A 22,604-nucleotide genomic window follows, 5' to 3' on the forward strand; every position below is an offset into this window, starting at 1 on the left:
AGATTTGACGTTAGTTACGAGAGTTGTCGATATATTATATATCACCGGTGATATATGTAAGTTAACGGTCTATGATACCGCTCTGTATTCTTTGTTTCCGCAATGATACAGTAGCCTCCACAAATCTACCAGAATCAGAATGTAAAAGGTTGTCGTGTAATAACAACGCACAATATGCCGTGAGAATCAATTATTCACAAAAAGTTAAATTTTTTTTTTATAAAAAAGTGTCTTAATAATACGTAAATTATTTTGTGTCGTTTTTATCGAAGACCGACAGTTCTAATGATGAAAAAACCCAATATCTATATATATTTCTGGCAATTAAACAATTTCTATTTCCGCATTTGTCATTATTATCGTCGAATACTTAATGATTAATTGTTTTTCTAAGGGAAAGACAATAAGTAAAAGGGCTGAACTAATACCGCAACTTCAACTGGCCTCTATCAATGCACGTGTATCTTATTTAATTTGAAAGGAAACAATATTAGATAGAGACAACTGTCAAAGCCGAACCACGTCACCGGATGATGGATTGAGAGGTTATGCAGGTAAATTATTAGACGCCGGTTCTTGAGAGGCAACAGTCAGGTGTAACATAGGGACCTAACACGACTAAGGAGATCTAACTCAGGGGAGACAATCGTACAATACAAACCAAAACAAGGTATGGAACTTTAATTCTTATCATTCTATGATAAAATATAGGCGTCGAAATAAATAATGAACTAAAAGCCCCTACAGATGATGAATTGTTAATATAAAAAAATATACAAAAGTTTATAATTCCGCAAATCTGATGAAGAATAAGTCTTTAAAAGTTGATTTAAATGTCAGGACCGACAAAATGAAGTAAAATACCATGTATTATGTATATAAGCCGTAATATTTCGAACGAGACGTTTCCTCCAAAAAAGTGATTTACAAGAAACCTGCGCGACTACACGGCTGATCTGCAGGGAACCTGGGGACACATAAGACAAGTAAACACGGTTTGCTTGTAAACTTCTAGATAGAACGCGGAAATTTTGCCCATTTTCAGCTAACTGATTTCCCCGCGACAAGTTAATTAGGAGGGTTAATCAGGTTTGACAGTTAACATTTCTTGGTAATATATTAATAAGCCAGTTAGTTTTTTTTTATCTACTCATCACGATGACTCTTTTTGCGCAACTAGTTTGTTTCAAATCTTTTGCCCGTTAAAGAAGTAGGAAAGAATACAACACCGAACAGATTACATATTAAACTCCACATCTTTATCCTAACCTTATATCAAATAATTGAATTAATCGTCCCACATGTCACTTGTGAACTTGCCAACACGTACAATTTTTCAACATGAAAGAAAAAAATTTGGGGGAAAAAATCAGAGTTGTCAATATCAAAGCTGTCCTTTATTTATCATGATTGATAAGTAAAATCAGTTTTGACAGCTGTATTTTATAAAGTAATGGCTCTTCATTGGGTTTGTCTTCGAGGTCGTGATCAACATAGTTCCGATTCATCTTTCCAGGACGAAGAATATAAGTAACACACCTTTCTTAAACTATTCAAGACGATTAATTGAAAATTAACATTTTTGATCATTTTGACAGCAAACCAGATTTTTTTCTTATTATTTATATCTCCGATTACGACCCATCATCATGTTATGCTAATTTTACTGAGGGCTCTGACGTGAGATGTATATCAATTACGCGAATTATCAATGTTTCTTTTCCAAACAATAACGAATTTATTGATACATTTGCAATTGTATTTTGTCACAAAGATCGCTTATGTATTCAACACATACCCGTAAGCACAAAAATAAAAACCATATTAAATTGATTGATGAGATGGAATGTCGGATATTGACACCGATCTTCACACAAACTGACCAGTTTAGGTTTTGTTACATGTAAGTATCGCCTGGTAATTGTACAATTATAACCGTAAGAAATGGTTAGTAGAATGATATGTCTTGTAAATACGAGCACTGTGTCACCTGACAGGGGCCAACGACAAAGTATCCTAACCCCCCTCATGTATTTAACTGCGGCTGTAGCAGGTTAAACATCACGGACCATTTCCCTCCTTAAACTGAGCTATCGCCTTCCACACACATCAATGTCTCCTTTTAGGATGCTTTTACTGTAACCTTGTATTTCGGTATTTTATCAGAACAAAAGAATATTCGGTGATAAATGACCCTGTACTGCTTAATCATTGTAACTAACAGAAACATAGGCACCTATCACTCCTCAGACAAAACAGGGAAAGCACTTTTTTATGTCGCGTAGGCCATTCATCAGGAAACCTTATGAATGATTTCAGAAAAATTGTCGTGAACTGTATAAGAACAATTTCATACATCTCATTATATTTATGAGTTCAGTAGTATCTCTAAGAGATACTTGAAGCAAAGCTTTAAAACGGGGAAAATAGAGATATTCATGCAATTAAACATTATTTTTTGGGTGGCTTGTTTTGAAGGGTGTGGGTTTTTTTTACACTGCTGGTCGAAATATTCTTGATAATCTCACCCCATCCACCAATAATGATAGAAATTTGCTTCATGCAATATATTAATACAAATTGACTAATAAGCGCGTACGTAGCAACTGGTACGCGTGCCAGTGTATGTTTTCGAAGGTCACCAGGGGAGGGAGATGCTTTTTGTAAACAGACAATTATTCTTATAATATATATATATATATATATATAAGATAACTTATGTACGTTCACCTGAAGAAGGATGTAAATCCAGAAAGCGCTAGTGAATAGAAACTTTGGAACTGTTCATTTTCTTTTTCTTTTTTGATTATATATATATATATATATATATATATATATATATATATATATATATATATATATATATATATATATATATATATATATATATATATATAAAAAGAAGATGGGTAAATTTATAAGGTTTGTAAAATGCCCGTATGAGGAATGATTAGATATTGCAAAATTAAAACATCATTAAATCTGATACTTTAAAAAAAAAAATAATTGAAAACAATGTATATTTAACGTAACATCGGTTTGTAACCCGTAAATATTTTAATTACTTGCAATAGGTTGATTTAAACTGGCGTATGCGTGTCAAAACCTCCAAATAATGTCATTTTTAAAACTTCAATGCCTTTTCTTTTATAAAGTGGGTCTGACCTCCATATTTTTGTCATAGTCTAAATGCGGTTTAATGGAATTTAAACCGATTTTAATCAACAAAAATGTGGAGAGATGATCCACTATACTTTAAAAATGCCACTTTGTAGCCCAACAATTGAACGTTTTAGAAAAATAATACAAGTCCGTAAATTCGTGGCCAACGCCTCATATAGCATTTAAACAACGTACTTTGTTGTGAAGGAAATGGCTCAGTGGTTAGAGCACTGGACTTTAAGTAACTTTATAGAACTTAGGTTTTTAGGTTGTGGGTTCGATAGCACCAAAACTTAAGGATTTATTATTTTTTTCTTATCGTTTTTTGATATATTTCAAACTGAATATAGTTAGAAATTACCCTTGTATTATAACATATCAAATATATTTAATTGAAAAAGTGTTAAATTTGAAATTGTATTTTACGACTAAACCAAATGGGCAGTTGCGCCATCTTATTCCCCCATCTTCTTTATTTTAAGTGGTCTCTCCGAATTTTCGGACGATAAACTCAGAGAAAGAGTTCACATATAAATCAAATAATAAGCTGAAAAACGCAGCACCCCCCCCCCCCTTCCCTTCATAACAGGATCAACAGGTTTGGTAAAAATGGTAATCCTTCCTCCTAATATCAGGATCATCAGGTTTGGTGAACATGCTACATGTAAATAAAATGTGATTCATTTTTTTCTTGCTACGTGTCTGAGTATCATTAGTGGGTGCTACAACATGTATTTATATGAGCAATCGTAAAAAATCAATAACGTAATAATAGTATTTAGTATTATTTCCGAGAAATATATGTGCAAGACTTGCATAGTCTGTAACAACTGTCTTTAACATATTAGTTCATTAGTTCATATATTAGATTATTATCATTTTTAATAACGCGCAATTCTCTCCGCATATTTGGTGATTCGGGTCTCGTTCAGCAGTGTCAGAATCCTGTCATTTTGCCATTTTTATTTCGCAAGCATGACTAGAAATTCAATGTGATGTAATTGAAATCACAAGGTGAAATTTAATTTTATTGACCAGAATTTCGACATTTCCGTGTTGCAGGAGTCACATGATTTACTTTTTGTAAACACACTTTCACCCCTCTATTATAATAATTATCAACTGTCATTTAACGATTTTGTTTTGTTGGATTTTTTTCTTCATTTTTACAATTTTTTTTAGTTAATCATAGCTTGTGTTAACTTTCATAATGATGAATGACTTAATAAAACATTGAGCGATTTATCTTTGTAACAGAGACAAAATGATAAATCATCTGAGCTTGTAAATCTTGGTTCTTTGTACGAACTCAATAAACAACATGTACTTTGTATCATTAATTAATAATTAACTTGCCCTAATGGTTATAAAAAAAACAAACAAAAGATCCACAAAAAATCTTTAGTTTATGTGCCATGATTCCCAAGATTAAAAAGTTCGTCAACAATACATTGTCCATTTCTGCATGTGATTGAACAGTGTATATCATTTTTTTTGCCCATATATTAAAGTATATTTGATTGAATGAATCGTTTTCACATTTATCTTTGAATGAAACCATTATTCATACTTTTTAAATAAGTATCTAGAGGAAAATCCGTTTCCTGCATAGCAAAGTTTCCGCATGAACTTTTCAAATTACGTAATTCATCTGAACAGCAGCGATAAATCATATAATTATTTTTTTTTTTTTTATTAATGATGATCATAACTTAATTAAGTCAAAAATTTTCAGGAAATTACCTAGGACACCTTATTTGAAATTGTATCAATTTTGTTTTTCATTTAACTAAAATACTGGAAGAAAAGATTACATGTGCATTTTTAAAACGTCTATAAGAACTATAAGTTCTGTAAAATTTATGTCAAGGAAAAAGGAACGAATGCATCTGTAAACTTATAAATCATTTCTTTGTCCTAAAAATGACTGATTAAAGTCATTTGTTTAAAAATTAAATGGATGACAATTAGGGGATATTTACAATTGTACACAATGCAATTTGATTTATCAGAATAATATATGGCGCCAGTAGTCACAAACACCTACGTTACAATCTGAGCTAAGTTGTACTGAAAGTCTAGAAATACCAAATTATGTATTTAAAACATTTAGCCCAATTAGACCATGACATTTAATGAGAAACGAAAGAAAAAAAATACCTTGTGTAATTTTTTGAAATTTATTGATGCATTTGTCAAAAATACCGGTATATTAAGCATTTAAGAAATCAATGTTTGTATTTGTTATTGAAATTATATCTAGCTTCCTTTTTAAATTTTTGACTTTTTATTCCAGAAGAAACAAAGAGCAAGAAAAGTATATTTATCTCCCGTAAACGACGCACTTAGATATGTCCCTACTATTAGCATTTGGATTTCTGCTACTTATTCCATCATCGCAAGGTAAGTAATTGTATTGTTATGAATTTAGATTGGCTAGATGGCTGTTGCCATTTTCAGACGGTATTAATCTCCTTAAGAATTCTCTATAAAGATGATGGAAATTTTTCTTTACTAATAGTAGTTTATAGCTTAAAATTGCATCATACTAAAAATTAAGGTACATTGTATATATGTAGGCTAATTTGTTGACCAGCAAACCATCTTCGATAAACAAATTTTAAAAATCGCAGTTTATGATCTATATTGTATAGTGTATAATGGAATGTTTATTAATCAAGTATTTTTTATATAAAGGTCAATGGGCAGGTACTCCTGGGGGCGGGGGTAATAATCCTGGGGGAAATAACCAGCAGGGCGGAGACATTCTGGGCGAACAGACAGCCCCCGCACAGCTCCCAAACATCCGGTCCCAGCAACAGACGCCCGGATTCCCCCAAAACTTTCAGGGTTTCCCCCAGCAAAATAATTTTGGAGCTCAGGGGTTAGGTGAGAGAGGCCAAATGTTGCTGCTAACCAATGGTGCTGCCAGTGTACTCATAGCGAACCGTGACCGCCTCCCCCGCGACAGAGTCCGCAGGGTGGGCGTTCCGGTCTCACTTATTCGTGCTTTTGCTATTCAGCCTGAGGTTTTGCTTCCATCTTCGCTTACAGCCAATGCTATCTCTAATGTTCGAACAACTGCATCCCGGCGAGGTAGGCTTTTTGATGTCACATTTATCAGTAATAAATCGAAATGAAAAGATTTTATCTTTGTTAAAAAATTTTGATTTATAAATTATATCTTTTATAATATTTGAACACTTACACATGTAAAAGATTAATTACCTATAAGATTAATTGCTTTAGTTTTGTTGTATATTGTATAATTGTTACTTTTCACGACATGTACATTGTAAGTCTAATCCTCCAATAATAGTAAGTTTTTTTAATGCACTACATGCTTTGCAATTGCACAATGTATTGTATGAATTGCTTTTATGTGTGTTTATTTTGTCAATTATCATAATGATGTATGTACATTCACATGTATTAAATGTTGTCTTTTGAGAATACCCAACCGCTTATATATCATATAAACCTTTACTGTCAATAGTTCATCTTTTATTAGTTACAGTGAGAATTAGATAAAATATAATATCATATTCCTTTTTTATTTGAATTCACGATTTCCCTGTTGAATCTTAATTTGATAAACTCATAACCGAAAAAACGTATGTTGTGTCCGTTTAAAACCGCAAAGTAATGTGTTTTTTTTTTTTAAAATAAGCATGTTTCAATTGTAGGCGGCGGAGGTAATCCTTTCCTGAGACAACAACCCTTTTTGCGTCGGCCTCGTAAGTTTTTAAAAAAAGAATTCCAATCTTTATTATTTTGGAACAATTTTTCTTATAGATAAGCATTGCAAACCCTTCTTTTTCTTTCTTCCTATATGAAGCATTTTTACCACCATTTGGAAGACAAGGACAGTTGCCATTTTCGCCATTCAGAGGTTTGACACTTTTACGTTTTTTCTACTCTTTTAAGACGATATTTTAATATTTTTTAGATACAAGTATACACTCAAGTTTATATTTACATTTTTCTGTTATTAGAAATAATTTTAATTGCCAATATCTTTCATAGGACCTTTTTTTCCGTTTTCACCTTTCGGAGGTATGAACGTCCAAATATATGTACATGTATATATCAATGTGTATAGAATATCCAAACTAAGCACAAACAATTATTTTTTCCAATGCACTATACTACAGTGTATCTTTTAGCTGAATTACAGTTGCATGTGCTTTATTACATCTTTAGTGTCACGTGTATGTTATATAATCGAAATTTTGAAATTCCAATTATCTTATTAATTATAAATTACACCATTATGCACTAGATTATTAATAAGTGACATATATGATATAACATAAAGTGATATACTTTTTAAAAAAATCTCCGTGAACAGAGTTTTGTTCGAACTTACTGATTTTTAATACATTTAGTATCATAAATTTCCAACATTAGCCTTTAATTGTTTTATCTCAGAAAAGTGCACGACAAAACATTTTTAAGGTCTTCTCGTTATCAAACACACTTCTTATGATAAGAAATTCATGAAATTTTGACACAGTCAAACGGATCATATTACCAAGTATCTATCAGTTTAATCAAATTTGACCTTTTTGTTTTCGCATAAAGGTCAGGTCAAGGTCACTACCTTTTTCCTCAACATAAAGGATGATAAAAATAAGTGTAGCTCTTTGTAGTTCTGTAGACATTTGTTTAAAATTTGAAGATTCTGTTCTTCAATGAAATAATAGAATATCAAAATGTCTATCAGCTTATACTACTTAATTGAAATAAATATTTATACTAAAATTGATATTGCTTAGCCCGCATTTCCTCTAACTTTCTTAAATTTTGAAGAAATGTTGATCATTTTATTTTATTTTTTATGCTTCCAATTATAAAATACTTCTTATTTTTATGTATTATGAAGACTTTATATAAAGATATAAATCGACAGAAAAGCTTATGTGTTGACCATATAATAAGAGAGAAAAACATATTTTAGCGATTTTTTCCCACAAAAATCAATGTATTGATTGGGCGCTTTAAAAAGCTTGTAAAAAATGTAATTTGATAGGCAAATCATATTTTTAAAACATATTCTGAAACCCAAGTATCATATCATTAGTTCACATTGGTAAAAAAAATCCAACATTAATGTTATTGTTTTTAAAATGCTAAAACAGACTCATTAATCTGCAGCAATTCTGAATTGCAAAACATGTGATATTTTCCTACGCCAATACTAAGCCAAAAATATAGCCCTTGTTAGATTCTTAACATTGATTAATTTTTCTATGCAAAGTTGTATGATAGTAAAAAAGAAAGAAAAATAAAAAAAATTAATTTCCTTTCATCTCGATTTACTGAACAATTAAACAAATTTACGTTTGACAAGTCAAAAACCAGAAAAAGACTCCTTTCTTAATTTTATTTCGAATCTGGCGAAAATTGACAACGGCTGTTTTATGGTTTATAATCCGCAAACTTTTAAGGTTAGGGTTAGGGTTAAGTGAACAAGGGCGTGCTTCAAAGTAGCATCATAATTCGGATAATTCAACAAAATTAAACAACTTAAGTTCATAGAAATCCAAAAGTTCACTTAACGATCAAAGTTCACTAAAAGTTCAAAGTTCACAGGTTAATACCTTGACCCAGGGAACTGCAGAAGTTGAGTTTTTATCGCTGACTCTTGGGAGGTAAAGGGGTCGATCTCGGCATAATAAAACATATACTAGTCTCAAATCACAAGTACCAAAATTTCAAACTTTATACTGACTTATATAATCTTCCATACAAATTTTATAAAAATGAAATTTCAAACTTGATACCGTTTTCACTCGACAAGTAGATATAAATACGAAACATTATTAGCTTCACAAGCAATCAATGGGCACCCATCTTATTTACACGTACCAAGGCTTCTGTATTGCATACAATGTATCTATGCACTTTAGTATTCATAGCTTGGTGGTATTGCTTTAATACTATATTCATATATAGTTATGTCTTATCAATTTTGTTATAAACTATGTGTATTTAATATAAGTGAATCAAACGCTCAAAATAACCAGTATTTTCATATGTAACAAAACCAACTATTCCATGCCTTTTATTCATTTCATATGCAATATATGCAATTTTTTTCACGACAGGCAGACCAGGTTTTCCACCAATTGGAGGTAACTTTGGAGGTAAATTCGATTATTTCTAATTAACACATCAATAACATTACCATTTGTATGTGATATATGTGGTTGCAAAAATATCTATGAAAGCAAAAAAAAAAAAAAAAAAATAAGCACAAATTATCAATTAAGGATTGCGTAAATTAACATTTCAAAATGTAAAATACTTAAAGAGTCTTCATCTATCTCGTATTTATTAAGTTTTCCAAAGACCAAATGAATATGTTAATTGAAGAAAGAAAACGTTTTTTTACTTGGACATGTAATTCACGAGATTTTATAACTTTATTTAAGGACGACCTGGACTCCCCGGATTTCCTGGATCTCCCTTCGGTATGTACTAATTTATTACTTATAATCGTGAACCGGTACAAATGTTCATTATTTAAAACCCACAGGCACCTGACGCTTTCTCATATATAAAAATATATAAATGAACCTCCTACCTTATAATACACAGGTTTATTATTAGGGAAATGGTATATATTTGTTATATATGAAAAATATATAAAAGTCAGGTGCTTGTGTTACACTACCATTACTCTACGAGCTAGAAACGTCGATTACGTGCACCTTTCAGAGACTTGAAGAATTTGAGTTTATGATTTACATTCATTTTATTTACAGGACAACAAATCCCATTCCAGCAACAGCCCCCGTTTTTAGGAGGAGCCGGAGGTATGTGTTTTGGTTGTGATATTCCAGTTGCTACAGTCTGCAAACTGCGCGCGGTTAATTAGACAGCGATACAAGAGTTATGAAACCAGTTTTGCATTTATTTCTGCCCCAATGATATTTGTTTTGAATTGAACTTGAATAAATTAAATGTTATCTGATTCCTATTTCATGGATATTAATTTTTTATTTATTTATTTTTTCTTCAGGTCAAGGTCAGGGGCTTCCTGGCCAAGGAGGAAATGGTAAGTTTACCAGAAAGATCCTCTAAAGATACGACTGAATTGTCTGAATTTGACATTCATCATATTTTTTAATGATGTCTGTACTAATTTAACATTTTTTTCTTGATTTCTCATAGCTTTTGAATTTCAATCACCTTTTTCTGGAGACTTAGGTATGAATGCAAAGGAAATGAATGTTATTATTTCCCTTTGTTATCGTACTTTGATCAAAATTTTAAACAATCTAATAGACAGGGAACAACGCAAATATTATGTTCAAACTAACACATTTAACATTTTTACAGAAGAAATTCTTTCATGATATAAAAGAATTTTAGATAAATAGAGATCGAATGTGTAAACCAAATGTATGCCACCAACCATCGTTCATATATGGTATAAACGGTGTGATGGGACCCCCTTGTTTCATTGTAACGACAAGTTAGCAAGATTTTTGTTATATTGACCAATAATATTTTTTATTGTAATCCTGGAGAAAAAATTCAAATCCTTCACTCTATTCACTTCACCCTGGGAATATGGATTTTAAGCTATTTTGTATCCTATATTGCATTGTTTTTAGTGCATGAAATCCTTTTATTTGATTCAAAATAAATGGAATCATCAACAACATTTCTTTTCTGGTTGTTTTTTATTTTATTATTTTGAAAAAAAAATTGATTAAGCTTTTATTTTCTGTTTTAGGTGCAGGGGGCAACCAAGGAAATAACGGTAAGCTTAATCTCTCCAAATTTCTTATTATGCACAATTGGTTGACTGTATCGTCAAGTGTCGCTCTCATTTAAGGAATAAGGAATCATTCTTTAAGTATTATGAGGTAATATATTTGGACGGGGCGTAATTAATTCCAATAAAGACTGAAGAGCTTTATTATAGATTTGATCACGCCCCGATCGATATAATCACCTAATAATATTTAAAGAAAGATTCGTTGTTACTTATAATTATATAATTTAAGCAATTGTATTAATATTAGAATATACCTAATGTTAACTATCTTAGAAAGAACTTAATGCAAACCCTCTTGCGCGCCAACAACACGTCATTTGTATTTATAGGACAGTACGTTTCAAAAACTGATTCGTAGTGTTACCAGTGACATACAAAGACGCTTAGTAATATTATATGAGAAATATATTACGTCAGGTGCTTGTGTTACACTACCATAACTTCTCGAGCCGGAAACGTCGATTCCGTGCACCTTTCAGAGACTTGAAGAATTTGAGTTAATGATTTACATTCATTTTATTTACAGGACAACAAATCCCATTCCAGCAACAGTCCCCGTTTTTAGGAGGAGCCGGAGGTATGTGTTTTGGTTGTGATATTCCAGTTGCTACAGTCTGCAAACTGCCCGCGGTTAATTAGACAGCGATACAAGAGTTATGAAACCAGTTTAGCATTTATTTCTGCCCCAATGATATTTGTTTTTAATTGAACTTGTATAAATGAAATGTTATCTGATTCCTATTTCATGGATATTAATTTTTTATTTATTTATTTTTTCTTCAGGTCAAGGTCAGGGGCTTCCTGGCCAAGGAGGAAATGGTAAGTTTACCAGAAAGATCCCCTAAAGATACGACTGAATTGTCTGAATTTGACATTCATCATATTTTTGAATGATGTCTGTACTAATTTAAAATTTTTTTCTTGATTTCTCATAGCATTTGAATTTCAATCACCTTTTTCTGGAGACTTAGGTATGAATGCAAAGGAAATGAATGTTATTATTTCCCTTTGTTATCGTACTTTGATCAAAATTTTAAACAATCTAATAGACAGGGAACAACGCAAATATTATGTTCAAACTAACACATTTAACATTTTTACAGAAGAAATTCTTTCATGATATAAAAGAATTTTAGATAAATAGAGATCGAATGTGTAAACCAAATGTATGCCACCAACCATCGTTCATATATGGTATAAACGGTGTGATGGGACCCCCTTGTTTCATTGTAACGACAAGTTAGCAAGATTTTTGTTATATTGACCAATAATATTTTTTATTGTAATCCTGGAGAAAAAATTCAAATCCTTCACTCTATTCACTTCACCCTGGGAATATGGATTTTAAGCTATTTTGTATCCTATATTGCATTGTTTTTAGTGCATGAAATCCTTTTATTTGATTCAAAATAATTGGAATCATCATCACCATTTGTTCCGATTGTTTTTGGATTTAAATATTTTGAAAAAAAAGTTTGATTAAACTTTTATTTTCTGTTTTAGGTGCAGGGGCAAACCAAGGAAATAACGGTAAGCTTAATATCTCCAAATTTCTTATTATGCACAATTGGTTAACTGATTCGTCAAGTGTCGCTCTAATTTAAGGAATACAGAATCAGTACTGAGTATTATGAGGTGATATAATTTGTCGGCGCGTAATCAATTCCAATCAAGCCTGAAGGGCTTTATTATAGATTCGATCACGCCCCGACCGATACTATCAACTTATAATATTATAGATTCGTTGTTACTTATAATTATATAATTTTAAGCAATTGTATTTATATTAGAGTATAATTAATGCAAAGTATATTAGAATATACTTAATGCAAACCCCGCTATCGCCCCAACAATAAGTCATTTGAATTTATAGGACTGTACGTTACAAAACTGATTCGTAGTGTTGTGACATACAAAGACACTGAACAATGTAAATGAATTCGTGTACTTTGGAGTTCAAATTTCATCTTTCTTTGTTCTGTACGTATAATCAGTTTTTTGTATCAGGACTTTATATTCTATAAGCATTACAGGGAAATATTCGCCCGTTTTATTTTCGTCCCTTACACCCTTGTTGCCAGCGGGCGAATTTAAGACTGTGTGAATTTCGATGTTTCATATTATCTTTTTTCAAACACAACTGTGTATGGGCGACTTCAAGACGGTGCGAAACTGTTTGCTTGTGTAGAAGGGTGAAAATTAAACGGGGCAAATATAACCCTGTATACAGTGATGCTATCTTGGGTGTTTTCCATTAGAAGGGATTTCTGACATTTTATGTAGCAATCAACTTCAGTCATTTGCTTGACTCCTGTATAAAGGACATGATATTAACCATAATAACCATTTGAAAAGGGGATTTTAGTGAATCCAGAGATGTACAGGTTATTGCTTGTACTTGGACAAAATATTATTGAAACTAAATTTAATATTTTAGCTCAACAACCGTGGAACATACCTAGATTCAACCAAGGTACAAATTAAAATACCAATGCATCTGTGTGTCAAATTGTCTCGTAAACCACTAATACTGTATATAAAACTAGGGACCAGCTCTCCGTTTAACGTGCCATTGTCTTTCTAGAAATGTTTAATTTGTATTCTAATGTAACAATTTTCTTTGTCTTCACTATGGATTATAACGAATAACACTTTTGCTTTCATGCGAATTTCATGTTTGGAATTCAGATTTTGACGAATCAAATTTTTGGGCTCTAGACTTTTTTAACTTGTTTCTTGTGTTCCTAATTGCTGTTTTACGACGGCTTTACTTTTTAAGTCCTGAAAGTGTTACTTATGGATAGACAAATACTCGCTAAAAGCTCGAGTAAGGGCTATTAAAATGCTTTTTCTGTCATCGCAAAGTAAAATAATAGATAAATTGATTGCTTTTCGTTCTCTGACATCGTTCATTTTCTGATCGGTTTTGCAATATGCTTGCTTTGCAAAACATAAATCAGATTTTCAGTTAATGCTCGAACTATTTTGTGTTTAACATGCACTTTTTGTTTTAAATAATGAAAAACTATATTCATGCTACAAATTCTTAGTTTTTAAAAAAAAATGAAACATTTAATTTATTCATTTTCATATTTCAGGCCAAGCTGGGCAGGGTAAGATATTTGATTATAACTTTTGGCGGAGTGCAGTCACTTCTATAGAAACATTTAGTACATTTGTTGAATAAATATATTTTGTACCGTTAGTAAATAGATTTGGTTTACGTTTTCTAGCCATTGGTACTATACCTCCACTCTCGTTTCCAGCGGGTATGAATAGTGTAGTCGATTATTGTTTCACTCTTGCATATCATAAAATGCATTTATATGTATTATACCACAACTTAAATATTAAGTACGAACAATAAATTGAATACACTTTTAACTAAAAAGTATCAAAATGGATAACTCAGAAAAAAGCTAAGATGCAAATTCCGAAAGCTTGCTGAAAGTTATAAATAAACTGCAGAATATTTAAAAAAGAATATACACGTACATGTAAATAATGCTGTATTGTTTTAATTAATATATTCATTTGGAATCCAAGAAAATGCATCTTGTTTCAACAAGTGAATTCAGTTGGTTGATTGATTTAGTTAGACTCAGTTTGTCCTTTGCTTAACACATCTTGTACTTATATTATAAAAAAAAAATTGATAAATTGGCACTATGACCGTAGATTTATGTTGAATTCCTTTGTATATGCATGCATAAAGTCACACCATTTTAGTCATTCGATGTATAACGACCAGTCCATAGAAAATGTCGATGATAGATATGGTAAAAGGCGTACCGAATAAAAGAGATTCACCCATGGAATCTTTAAAGGGACATGGTGACGATTTTGATCAAATTCTATTATTTACAATGTTTAAAAAATGCAATTACCAAATGAAATTTGCGAGTTAGTCGTAGAGTTATAAGCAAGATACAGTGCTCACAAGTCTTTGTCATGTAAAACAAGGCTCGTGTTTTGTTTTTGTTTACTTAGGTTCGATATACCACTAAAAATGTTTTTCAAGATTTGTCTATTATCTTATTCATTTTAAGCATAAATAAGAGTTCCTAACCTTTAACACATTCATCTTAGGTGTTAAACTGGAATTTTCACCTGAGCATTCAAAATGTAAATAAACGCTTTGTTTACATAGCAAAGAATTGTAAGCTCCGTAACTCGCTTTTGTCTCAACGAATGGCACTAAAATTTTAGTTGCCTTTTAAAAATTCCTAAATAAAGCATTGTAAACATTAAAATTGAAAAAAAGTTTGACTAAAATCGTGACCATGCCCCTTTAAGTTGTTTAACGTTTTTAGTTTTACCTCATTTCGCAGGTAAAATAGGTAATTGGAATCTATGAAAAAAATATTGTTACATTCGTCTTTTGAATTGATAAGCATCTAATACTTATTGCTAAATAAAAAAGATATAATGAGTCTTTATCAATATCATGTCATGAAATGTTTACCATATCTTATCATAGAGGCAATTGATACATCCATCTTTATTTTTGGAGGAAATATATCAACAGTTTTTTAAAAAGCTTCAAAAGGTTCGGTTTAAAGACAAATTCAATTTATGCTGGTGCATTCCTTTTGTTTTTAAACATTTTCATCACATAACTAAATAATTTTAAGCTATCGTTTGTTATACATTGAATAACTGAAATGGAAGGAAAAGAAATAGAAAAATCTCACGGCTTTATAAATATTTACTTTTGAGTAAAAGATTCGTAACCTATAAAAGCATACGCTACCATATACTTTCCTTTTTTATGCACAACTATCCAAAACCCTGATGTCTATTGATTGGATTTTAGACACCTTTTCACTTCCATCTATAATTGGCTGGTTAAGGGTGTGCATATGTTTATGTTAAACTTATGAATAGACCGAACGTTTGGATATAATCGTCAAATATCAATGATAAGCTTTGCTTATCAATTTAATTGGCAAAATAATGCTAGGAATATTTATGTGTTATTTAATTCAAACATACGATGGCTTTTGATATGATTATAGAAATATTGACATTGATAACCTCTTTTTTAATAATTGTTTACCACATCTTTAGACCCCATTTCAATCTTTTGCTTTTTCAGGAACAGGAGGAGGTGGATTTCAACTTCCCACAAATGGTACGTTTATATCTTAATTACATTTTGGATTTTTTCAATCATAGATTAGCACATACGAGGGCTGTTCTTAAATTACGTACACTAAGAAATTGTGCAAAGACATTTTTGAAAACATTTTTGAGAAATAAATTTGTTATTTTAGGTCAACAGCCTTGGAACATTCCTAATTTTAATCAAGGTACAACATAATTATGTATTTGTCAATAAAAAAAATCGAATTCTGCTAAAACAGGTTACAAATACTTGCTTTCTAGCTCTCGCTCTTCTAATGACCTTAAACTGACGAAAACACCACTTTACTTTAACCGTTAGCAAAAAATAATTTAAAACGTTTTAAGCCATTATTTGAACTATTACACGCTATGCTCCATTTATTTTTGTCGCCATTGCCTTGAGAACTATATTTTCAACTTTATTTAAACTGTGAACTGAAATTGCATTGATTCTCGCTCTCTGTTTGTTCTGCACACTGTTTTGCAACACGAAGTCCACAGTATGTTTAACGTGCTTCTTTTTAATGACCTTCAATGCTAATGAATATGAACGTTTTTAAAGTTCATTCTGAAGAACTAATATTGAAAATATGAAAAACTATCTCTAAAAACCTATGTCATATCTGCTCTCATAACACCTGCTTATATGTCTGTACTTTTTGTTGTAACAAGATACGAAAGGATTGTTCTATTATTTTTATCTGTATGAAACATCAAATTGTATTTAAAAATTAAAAAAATTCATAATTTTCACCATTCGTATTTTTGTATGATTGTTTCTCATAGCACTTTTGATATTTTAATTTGAAAATCGTTTTCAGCGATGTTTTATTCTTAACAGAAATGTTTAACTCATTTTTTGCTGAATGGTTTGATGAACGTTTCACCTTGGCAAGGATGTAATATTGTAATGCATTCTTGTAAAATACTTATCATTGATTTTACTTTATGCTCTTTTTAGGTCAAGCTGGACAAGGTAAGATAAACAATTTTGATAGTCTTTGAAACAAAAAATTCAAAGATTTAAAGTTTCTCTCATCAGTAGAAATTACTTGATTTTGATAAGAAGCATTAGCATGATAGATAAGATGTAAAAAGTCAAATAGGCGAAAAATTGCAATATCAGATAAAAATAACCTTTTCAAAAATTGTGTTTAGTCAATGTGAACAAAAGGCCTAGGCGGGTTCGAACCCACGATCTACGGTTCACAAGCATGGTACTTAAACCACTGAGCTATGACGATATAAACAAAATCGATTGATATTAACAATTAAACAAAACATATATATCGCCATCTTGTGACGTAGTACAAAAAAGGTATCAGTTTAGGTGTAGTGAGGTACCTTAAGAGACACATTTGTTTACATTTGCGTACATATATTGACCAACTTATATAGAGATTTTATTTACGTTTTCTAGCTGTTGATACATTGCCCCCATTCTCGTTTCTCCCAACTGGTATGAATAGTGTACTTTATTTGTGTTTTACTATATAGCATGATGTAGTACATGTATTTATTCCATATATCGTGTTATAAAGTAGGTATTAGTACGAACAATCAATCGAAAGCATTAAGATAATTAAGTTAAGAAGGTCATTGTGGGCAACAACTAATAAAGTTATTACTATCTTCATTTTAACATAAAAGGATATTCTTTTCTAACAATTGAATTCGATTGATTGATTGATTGATTGATTTAGTCAATCCGCTTCTGTAGATAGTTTAGTACGTCTCTTGATCATGTCATATTATGAACTATAATACCAATAATGATAACATTATAATGATGATAATATCATAAAATACTGATAAATTACAACACTTTACAACGCTATAAAACCTTTGCACATATATTTGTATTTTGTGCATACGTCTATTTCACTTACAATCCCTTTCCCCGAACATATTTAAAAATTGCACTTGTTTTATCATAAAATCCTTCACAAACATCAAGTGAGTAAAGAATTACATCATGTTCCTCCGTACAAAACACAATATAGTTGAAAATTTAGTGTCTCTCATTTGACTGAAACCTAATTATAGTAAAAGTAAAACCGTTATATTTTTTCAAATCTATGGTACTTAAATTTAATATAGTAATTTTGATTTGGTCATACAAATATCGGAATATTTTTATTTCAAATATCTTTTGCGTGCTTTTATTCATATACCTGCACACTCCTCTTCAGTTAACAACCTTGCCTGCAAATCATATTCATAAATGTTTATGAAGTCAGTAAGAAGTGTATTCTAAAAATGATAATGAACAAATAAATTATAATTTATGTGAATTGTTATGGAATGATAATCGTTTTATTCATATGAAAATAGTTTTATACAGTTTATGCGTAATGATATCATATTTTAGATTTTTGTTTTAATATCTCAAATTATATTAGATTTTAGATTTTTGTTTTAATTACTCGAATTTTCTGCTCACAATTTCTCAGGAACGGGAAGTGGATTGCAACTTCCTACGAATGGTATGTTTTTTATGATTCTTTTTCAGTTAATTTCATTTTGTATCATTAATACATGAAAGACAAAAATAAAGTCTTACCTCTTTCCAAATTTTGAAGGGATAATGTCGATTTAAAGAATCAGTTTTTTTATTTATCACCCATTGAATAACTTGTATTTATAATATAAATTGTCGAAGAGTTTAAATCAAATTTGGGGAGATATTTTTTTTTAAACTATATTTTACCTATGTTCTAGGTCAGGGAGGACAAGGTAAGTTTCCCCTTCACCTTGCTTCAAAAAATGTACCTTTTTGGAACCCGCTTTTTTAAACTAATTTTAGTTGAAGCTATTCCGGATATAGTATCTCTTAGCTATAGATTTGGGGTTTTTTTGCGTTTGACGCAAATTCATACCCCCTTTTTTTTAAATGGAATGCAAAATGGGATGTTAAAAAGCTGTTAAAGAGTATATGATTATGAATGATTGTAAATTTGTACTGTGTGATTACTTGACAAAACTAAATCCAGGGACAGTCCGTTATTAAAATCATTTATTGCTAAATGAGTAAATGTTTAACATTTACAGATTAGGCAGAATGAAACTTGTAAACTAATAAATCCGTTTTGATATTGCAAGAAACGTTTATTTATGTAACAAAGCGGCAAATATTACATACAAAATGTTGACATATGCATCATACGGTAGATGATGAAAAAGTTAACAGCTTTGTACTATTCTTCTTGGCATCCCTTTTGAACAAATATTTTATCGTTGCATATTATAAATGTTGAGTAGCACCTTGGTATAAATCTTCCACATTGCATCAACATGTAACAATATTTAATGACATTGTTGAACGAAAAAATGCATAGTATCTCATTTACCGGGTGTATCTAGTTTCATAAAAAGTTAGTGAGCTTTCCATAATTGAAATACATACTAAAACATATGTATCCACATAAAAGCACCCAAAGCAACTTTTCAGACGAATTACTTTTTTAAATTAATTAGGAGGAATCCCAGGTGGATTAAATCTTCCAAACGGTATGTAAAAAGTATACATTTTCTATGTAAGTGAATAATGTTAATTTGTCAACTGTAACAATAGTTTAACATTCAAAAAGGCAATATTTGCGTTAATTTACTGATTTATGATAATCATGCTACATGTATAATTTTGTCTTTGTAGTACCCGGTGGATTTAATTTTCTGAATGGTATGTAACATTACAACATTGTAACAATACAAATAGTTTGTAATTTAAAGAAAGAGAAAAAAAGATGAACCTATAAAATCTAATAAATTTAATTTTCATTTAAGATACGTATATGGGTAAAACGTAAACATAACTGTCAGCTATTTCAATGATTAGGAGATTCTGATTTGTCTAGTTGAGGATAGTTTATTGAACCTTCGTTTCGAGATTGCTTTTCTCATTATTAGGCGGAGCACCTGGTGGATTAAATCCTCAAATTGGTTTGTAATTGTCTATTCATTTACTATGTGTAACAAACTTTTTTAATAACTGCAAATGAACATTGAAATTGACAATCGAAACATTTGGTCAAAAAAGTCTGATATTATGATGTAAAACGTTTAGGTGCTACAGCTTCTTGGTATGATCATTAACAACGAAGCTTTAAATTCATTTTGTAAATGCAAGGCAGTCTCTATCTGAAATAATTTTTTAACCTATTTATTTCGTAGGATCTGGAGCACCAGGTGGATTTAATTTTCTCAATGGTATGTAAAATTGTTTCTATTTTACGTTGTGCTTTTTTCCGATAGTTGTATGGTCATAAGTAATGTTATTGATATATTCGGAATTGGTTTTATTTTTTTCTGAAACAATCATTCAAAAAGGATATGCATAAAATAAATGTATAAATATTTAGATAAGTGTTAGAAGACGCATCTAAATCTTACTTATAAGGTTATATATGATATGTTGTGTGACGTTAATAATTCGTGTAAAAAATGCTTTATCTATGATCCATCTCATTTAATTTGCAGGCCAAAACGGACAGGGTAAGATTTAGCATGTTTAGGCTAAAACTTCTTTGCTTAAAATCATTATATACCTAATAAAATTTGTCTACCGATAACTTTGATTGGTTTCTTGTTTTAGGAATAGGTTCAATTTCTCCATTCTCATTCCCGACTGGTACGAACTAAACCTAATTGGACCTAAACGTGTACTCTGCACATTATAGAATAGTATGCAACATGTATCGCAATATATATATATGTTCGTACATATATAGCGTTTACGAACTTCAGTGTTTGAATTATGTATCGTTGGTTCGTTTGTTTAGCTTGATGCTAAAATAAATCAATATTTCAGTAAGATTTGATAAGTAAATCTTCGTTAATGTAAGAATCAAATTGGGACATGCAAGAAAAGTGATTTGCTTTTTTTCTTTTGTATCCAATTTATATGTACATCCATGATTTCATTTAAAAATTGTTGGCTGAATCATTTATTCAAGCTACATTTTAAGTTGATGTTCGTTTAAAAGATATTTTGATTATGATTATTAAAACCACTTTTATCTAAAACCTATCTTTAAAACGTAATCCTTTTTATCTAAACATGTAAATATTGATTAAGAACATTCAAAACATTTTATCTAACTAATTAATTTCACTATCAATCCTTAAGTGCAACTTTTTCGTTCTCTTCGGTTTTGACACATATATGTGCTCGCTTAATTTCTATATTCATCATATATAACAAATATGTTAGTGACTATATTTTAGATATCATATATATTTTAGGGGCTCAATTTTCTAGTATTTTGCGGAACTCTTACCCATGCTTAAACCCCATAACAGTGGTTGTAACACTGCCTTTACTTTTTATATACACATGAAAAAAACAAAGAAATAAAAAAAAGTGACAATGCATGAAAATTTAACCCACACTTTATAACGATTCCACAGTAATCTTTAGGTGAAGGATTTAGTTTTATTAGCATAGTACACATGCCATATTATGTCATTGTCAAAGTTATTCTTAGTCGTTGATTCTTTAAATGTTGTTTTAGTGTTAAAGATCAATTTACAAATAAAAATATTATCTGTTAAGTACTCATAAAAGATAGATTACGTTCAGGTAAGCATACTTAGTGTGTCTGCGAAAGGTTTTGATAAACAGCTGTTGCAAAGAAACTCAACTTGAAATTTCATGAAATTGATAAAATATATGATTCTTCATTTTTTCAGGAACTACTGGGGGGCTTCAACTTCCAACCAATGGTATGTATATTTGAATTCTTTTTACTTTTTTGTAGGTGTTAGTTAATTTTACCAAGGTTAAGATTATTTTCTCTCTGTTACATTGTCTTCAGATAAGAATAATACGATTATAAAGTTGGGTCACAAGTTTTAAGTAAATATAAAGTTCTGAACTTTCAAGAATAAAACAATTAATATTTTTACTTCTTTTTAGCCCAAGGCGGGCAAGGACAGGGTAAGTTTAAGTTATCTCAATGACATGTTTGCGAAATATTATTTTCAAAGATAATATCTATACGAAGCTTTGTGAACACGTACATTTTACATGTATAATTGTAATTCTGTTACAAGCAATATACGACATACTATTTTCTACTTTAAGGAGGAGCTGCTGGCGGGTTGCAGCTACCAAATAATGGTATGTGATTCTCCAATCACTGTAATAATCATATTTGAAATTACTTTTTGCACTGTGTATGCACAGTAAATATAGTTTTTCGCTTTGGTTGTGATAGGTTTACCAGAACTAGTATATAAAAGGATGAAATTGTTAATAACTGAACAAGTGTTTGTTGTCACAAAAACAGACAAATCCTGAGAATTTCAACTATAAACTATTAGCAGATACGTTGTTTACACTCGAATGCTGGACATCGTCACACATAAATGAAAATGAATTCTATGAAATATTGTTTAAAATATATTTTTAAAGCAAAACAAATATCTTTTGACAATAAGGTACAAACAAATATTCGCTGGGTTTTTTCCCAAGACTCATTTACAAAATTTTGATTATCTACTTATTATCAAATGTACTAAC

At 30.6% G+C, this 22,604-nt stretch overlaps 1 protein-coding gene across 50 annotated transcripts in view; it reads left to right on the forward strand.

Moving 5' to 3' along the window:
- The first annotated feature begins 473 nt into the window (after positions 1-473).
- Positions 474-22,604, forward strand: part of LOC105323159 (uncharacterized PE-PGRS family protein PE_PGRS46) — a 30,592-nt gene continuing 8,461 nt past the window's right edge. The window contains exons 1-34 of one of the 50 annotated variants that reach the window (XM_066077025.1): positions 478-670; positions 5,459-5,565; positions 5,860-6,051; positions 6,849-6,899; positions 7,001-7,054; positions 7,189-7,218; positions 9,273-9,311; positions 9,600-9,638; positions 9,933-9,983; positions 10,190-10,225; positions 10,342-10,377; positions 10,910-10,936; positions 11,481-11,531; positions 11,738-11,773; positions 11,890-11,925; positions 12,458-12,484; positions 13,392-13,427; positions 14,053-14,067; positions 14,188-14,223; positions 16,053-16,088; positions 16,231-16,266; positions 17,043-17,057; positions 17,502-17,540; positions 18,535-18,567; positions 18,803-18,817; positions 19,559-19,591; positions 19,737-19,763; positions 19,991-20,023; positions 20,255-20,290; positions 20,561-20,575; positions 20,676-20,711; positions 21,773-21,805; positions 21,999-22,019; positions 22,167-22,202. In XM_066077025.1, the coding sequence (XP_065933097.1) occupies positions 5,514-5,565; positions 5,860-6,051; positions 6,849-6,899; positions 7,001-7,054; positions 7,189-7,218; positions 9,273-9,311; positions 9,600-9,638; positions 9,933-9,983; positions 10,190-10,225; positions 10,342-10,377; positions 10,910-10,936; positions 11,481-11,531; positions 11,738-11,773; positions 11,890-11,925; positions 12,458-12,484; positions 13,392-13,427; positions 14,053-14,067; positions 14,188-14,223; positions 16,053-16,088; positions 16,231-16,266; positions 17,043-17,057; positions 17,502-17,540; positions 18,535-18,567; positions 18,803-18,817; positions 19,559-19,591; positions 19,737-19,763; positions 19,991-20,023; positions 20,255-20,290; positions 20,561-20,575; positions 20,676-20,711; positions 21,773-21,805; positions 21,999-22,019; positions 22,167-22,202 (1,288 nt within the window). In that variant the 5' untranslated portion in view covers positions 478-670; positions 5,459-5,513. The other 49 variants (XM_066077027.1, XM_066077051.1, XM_066077036.1 and 46 more) reach the window with 49 other exon arrangements.

This window comes from Magallana gigas, chromosome 2 (assembly GCF_963853765.1).
Source record: "Magallana gigas chromosome 2, xbMagGiga1.1, whole genome shotgun sequence".
Taxonomy (NCBI): Eukaryota; Metazoa; Mollusca; class Bivalvia; order Ostreida; family Ostreidae; genus Magallana; species Magallana gigas.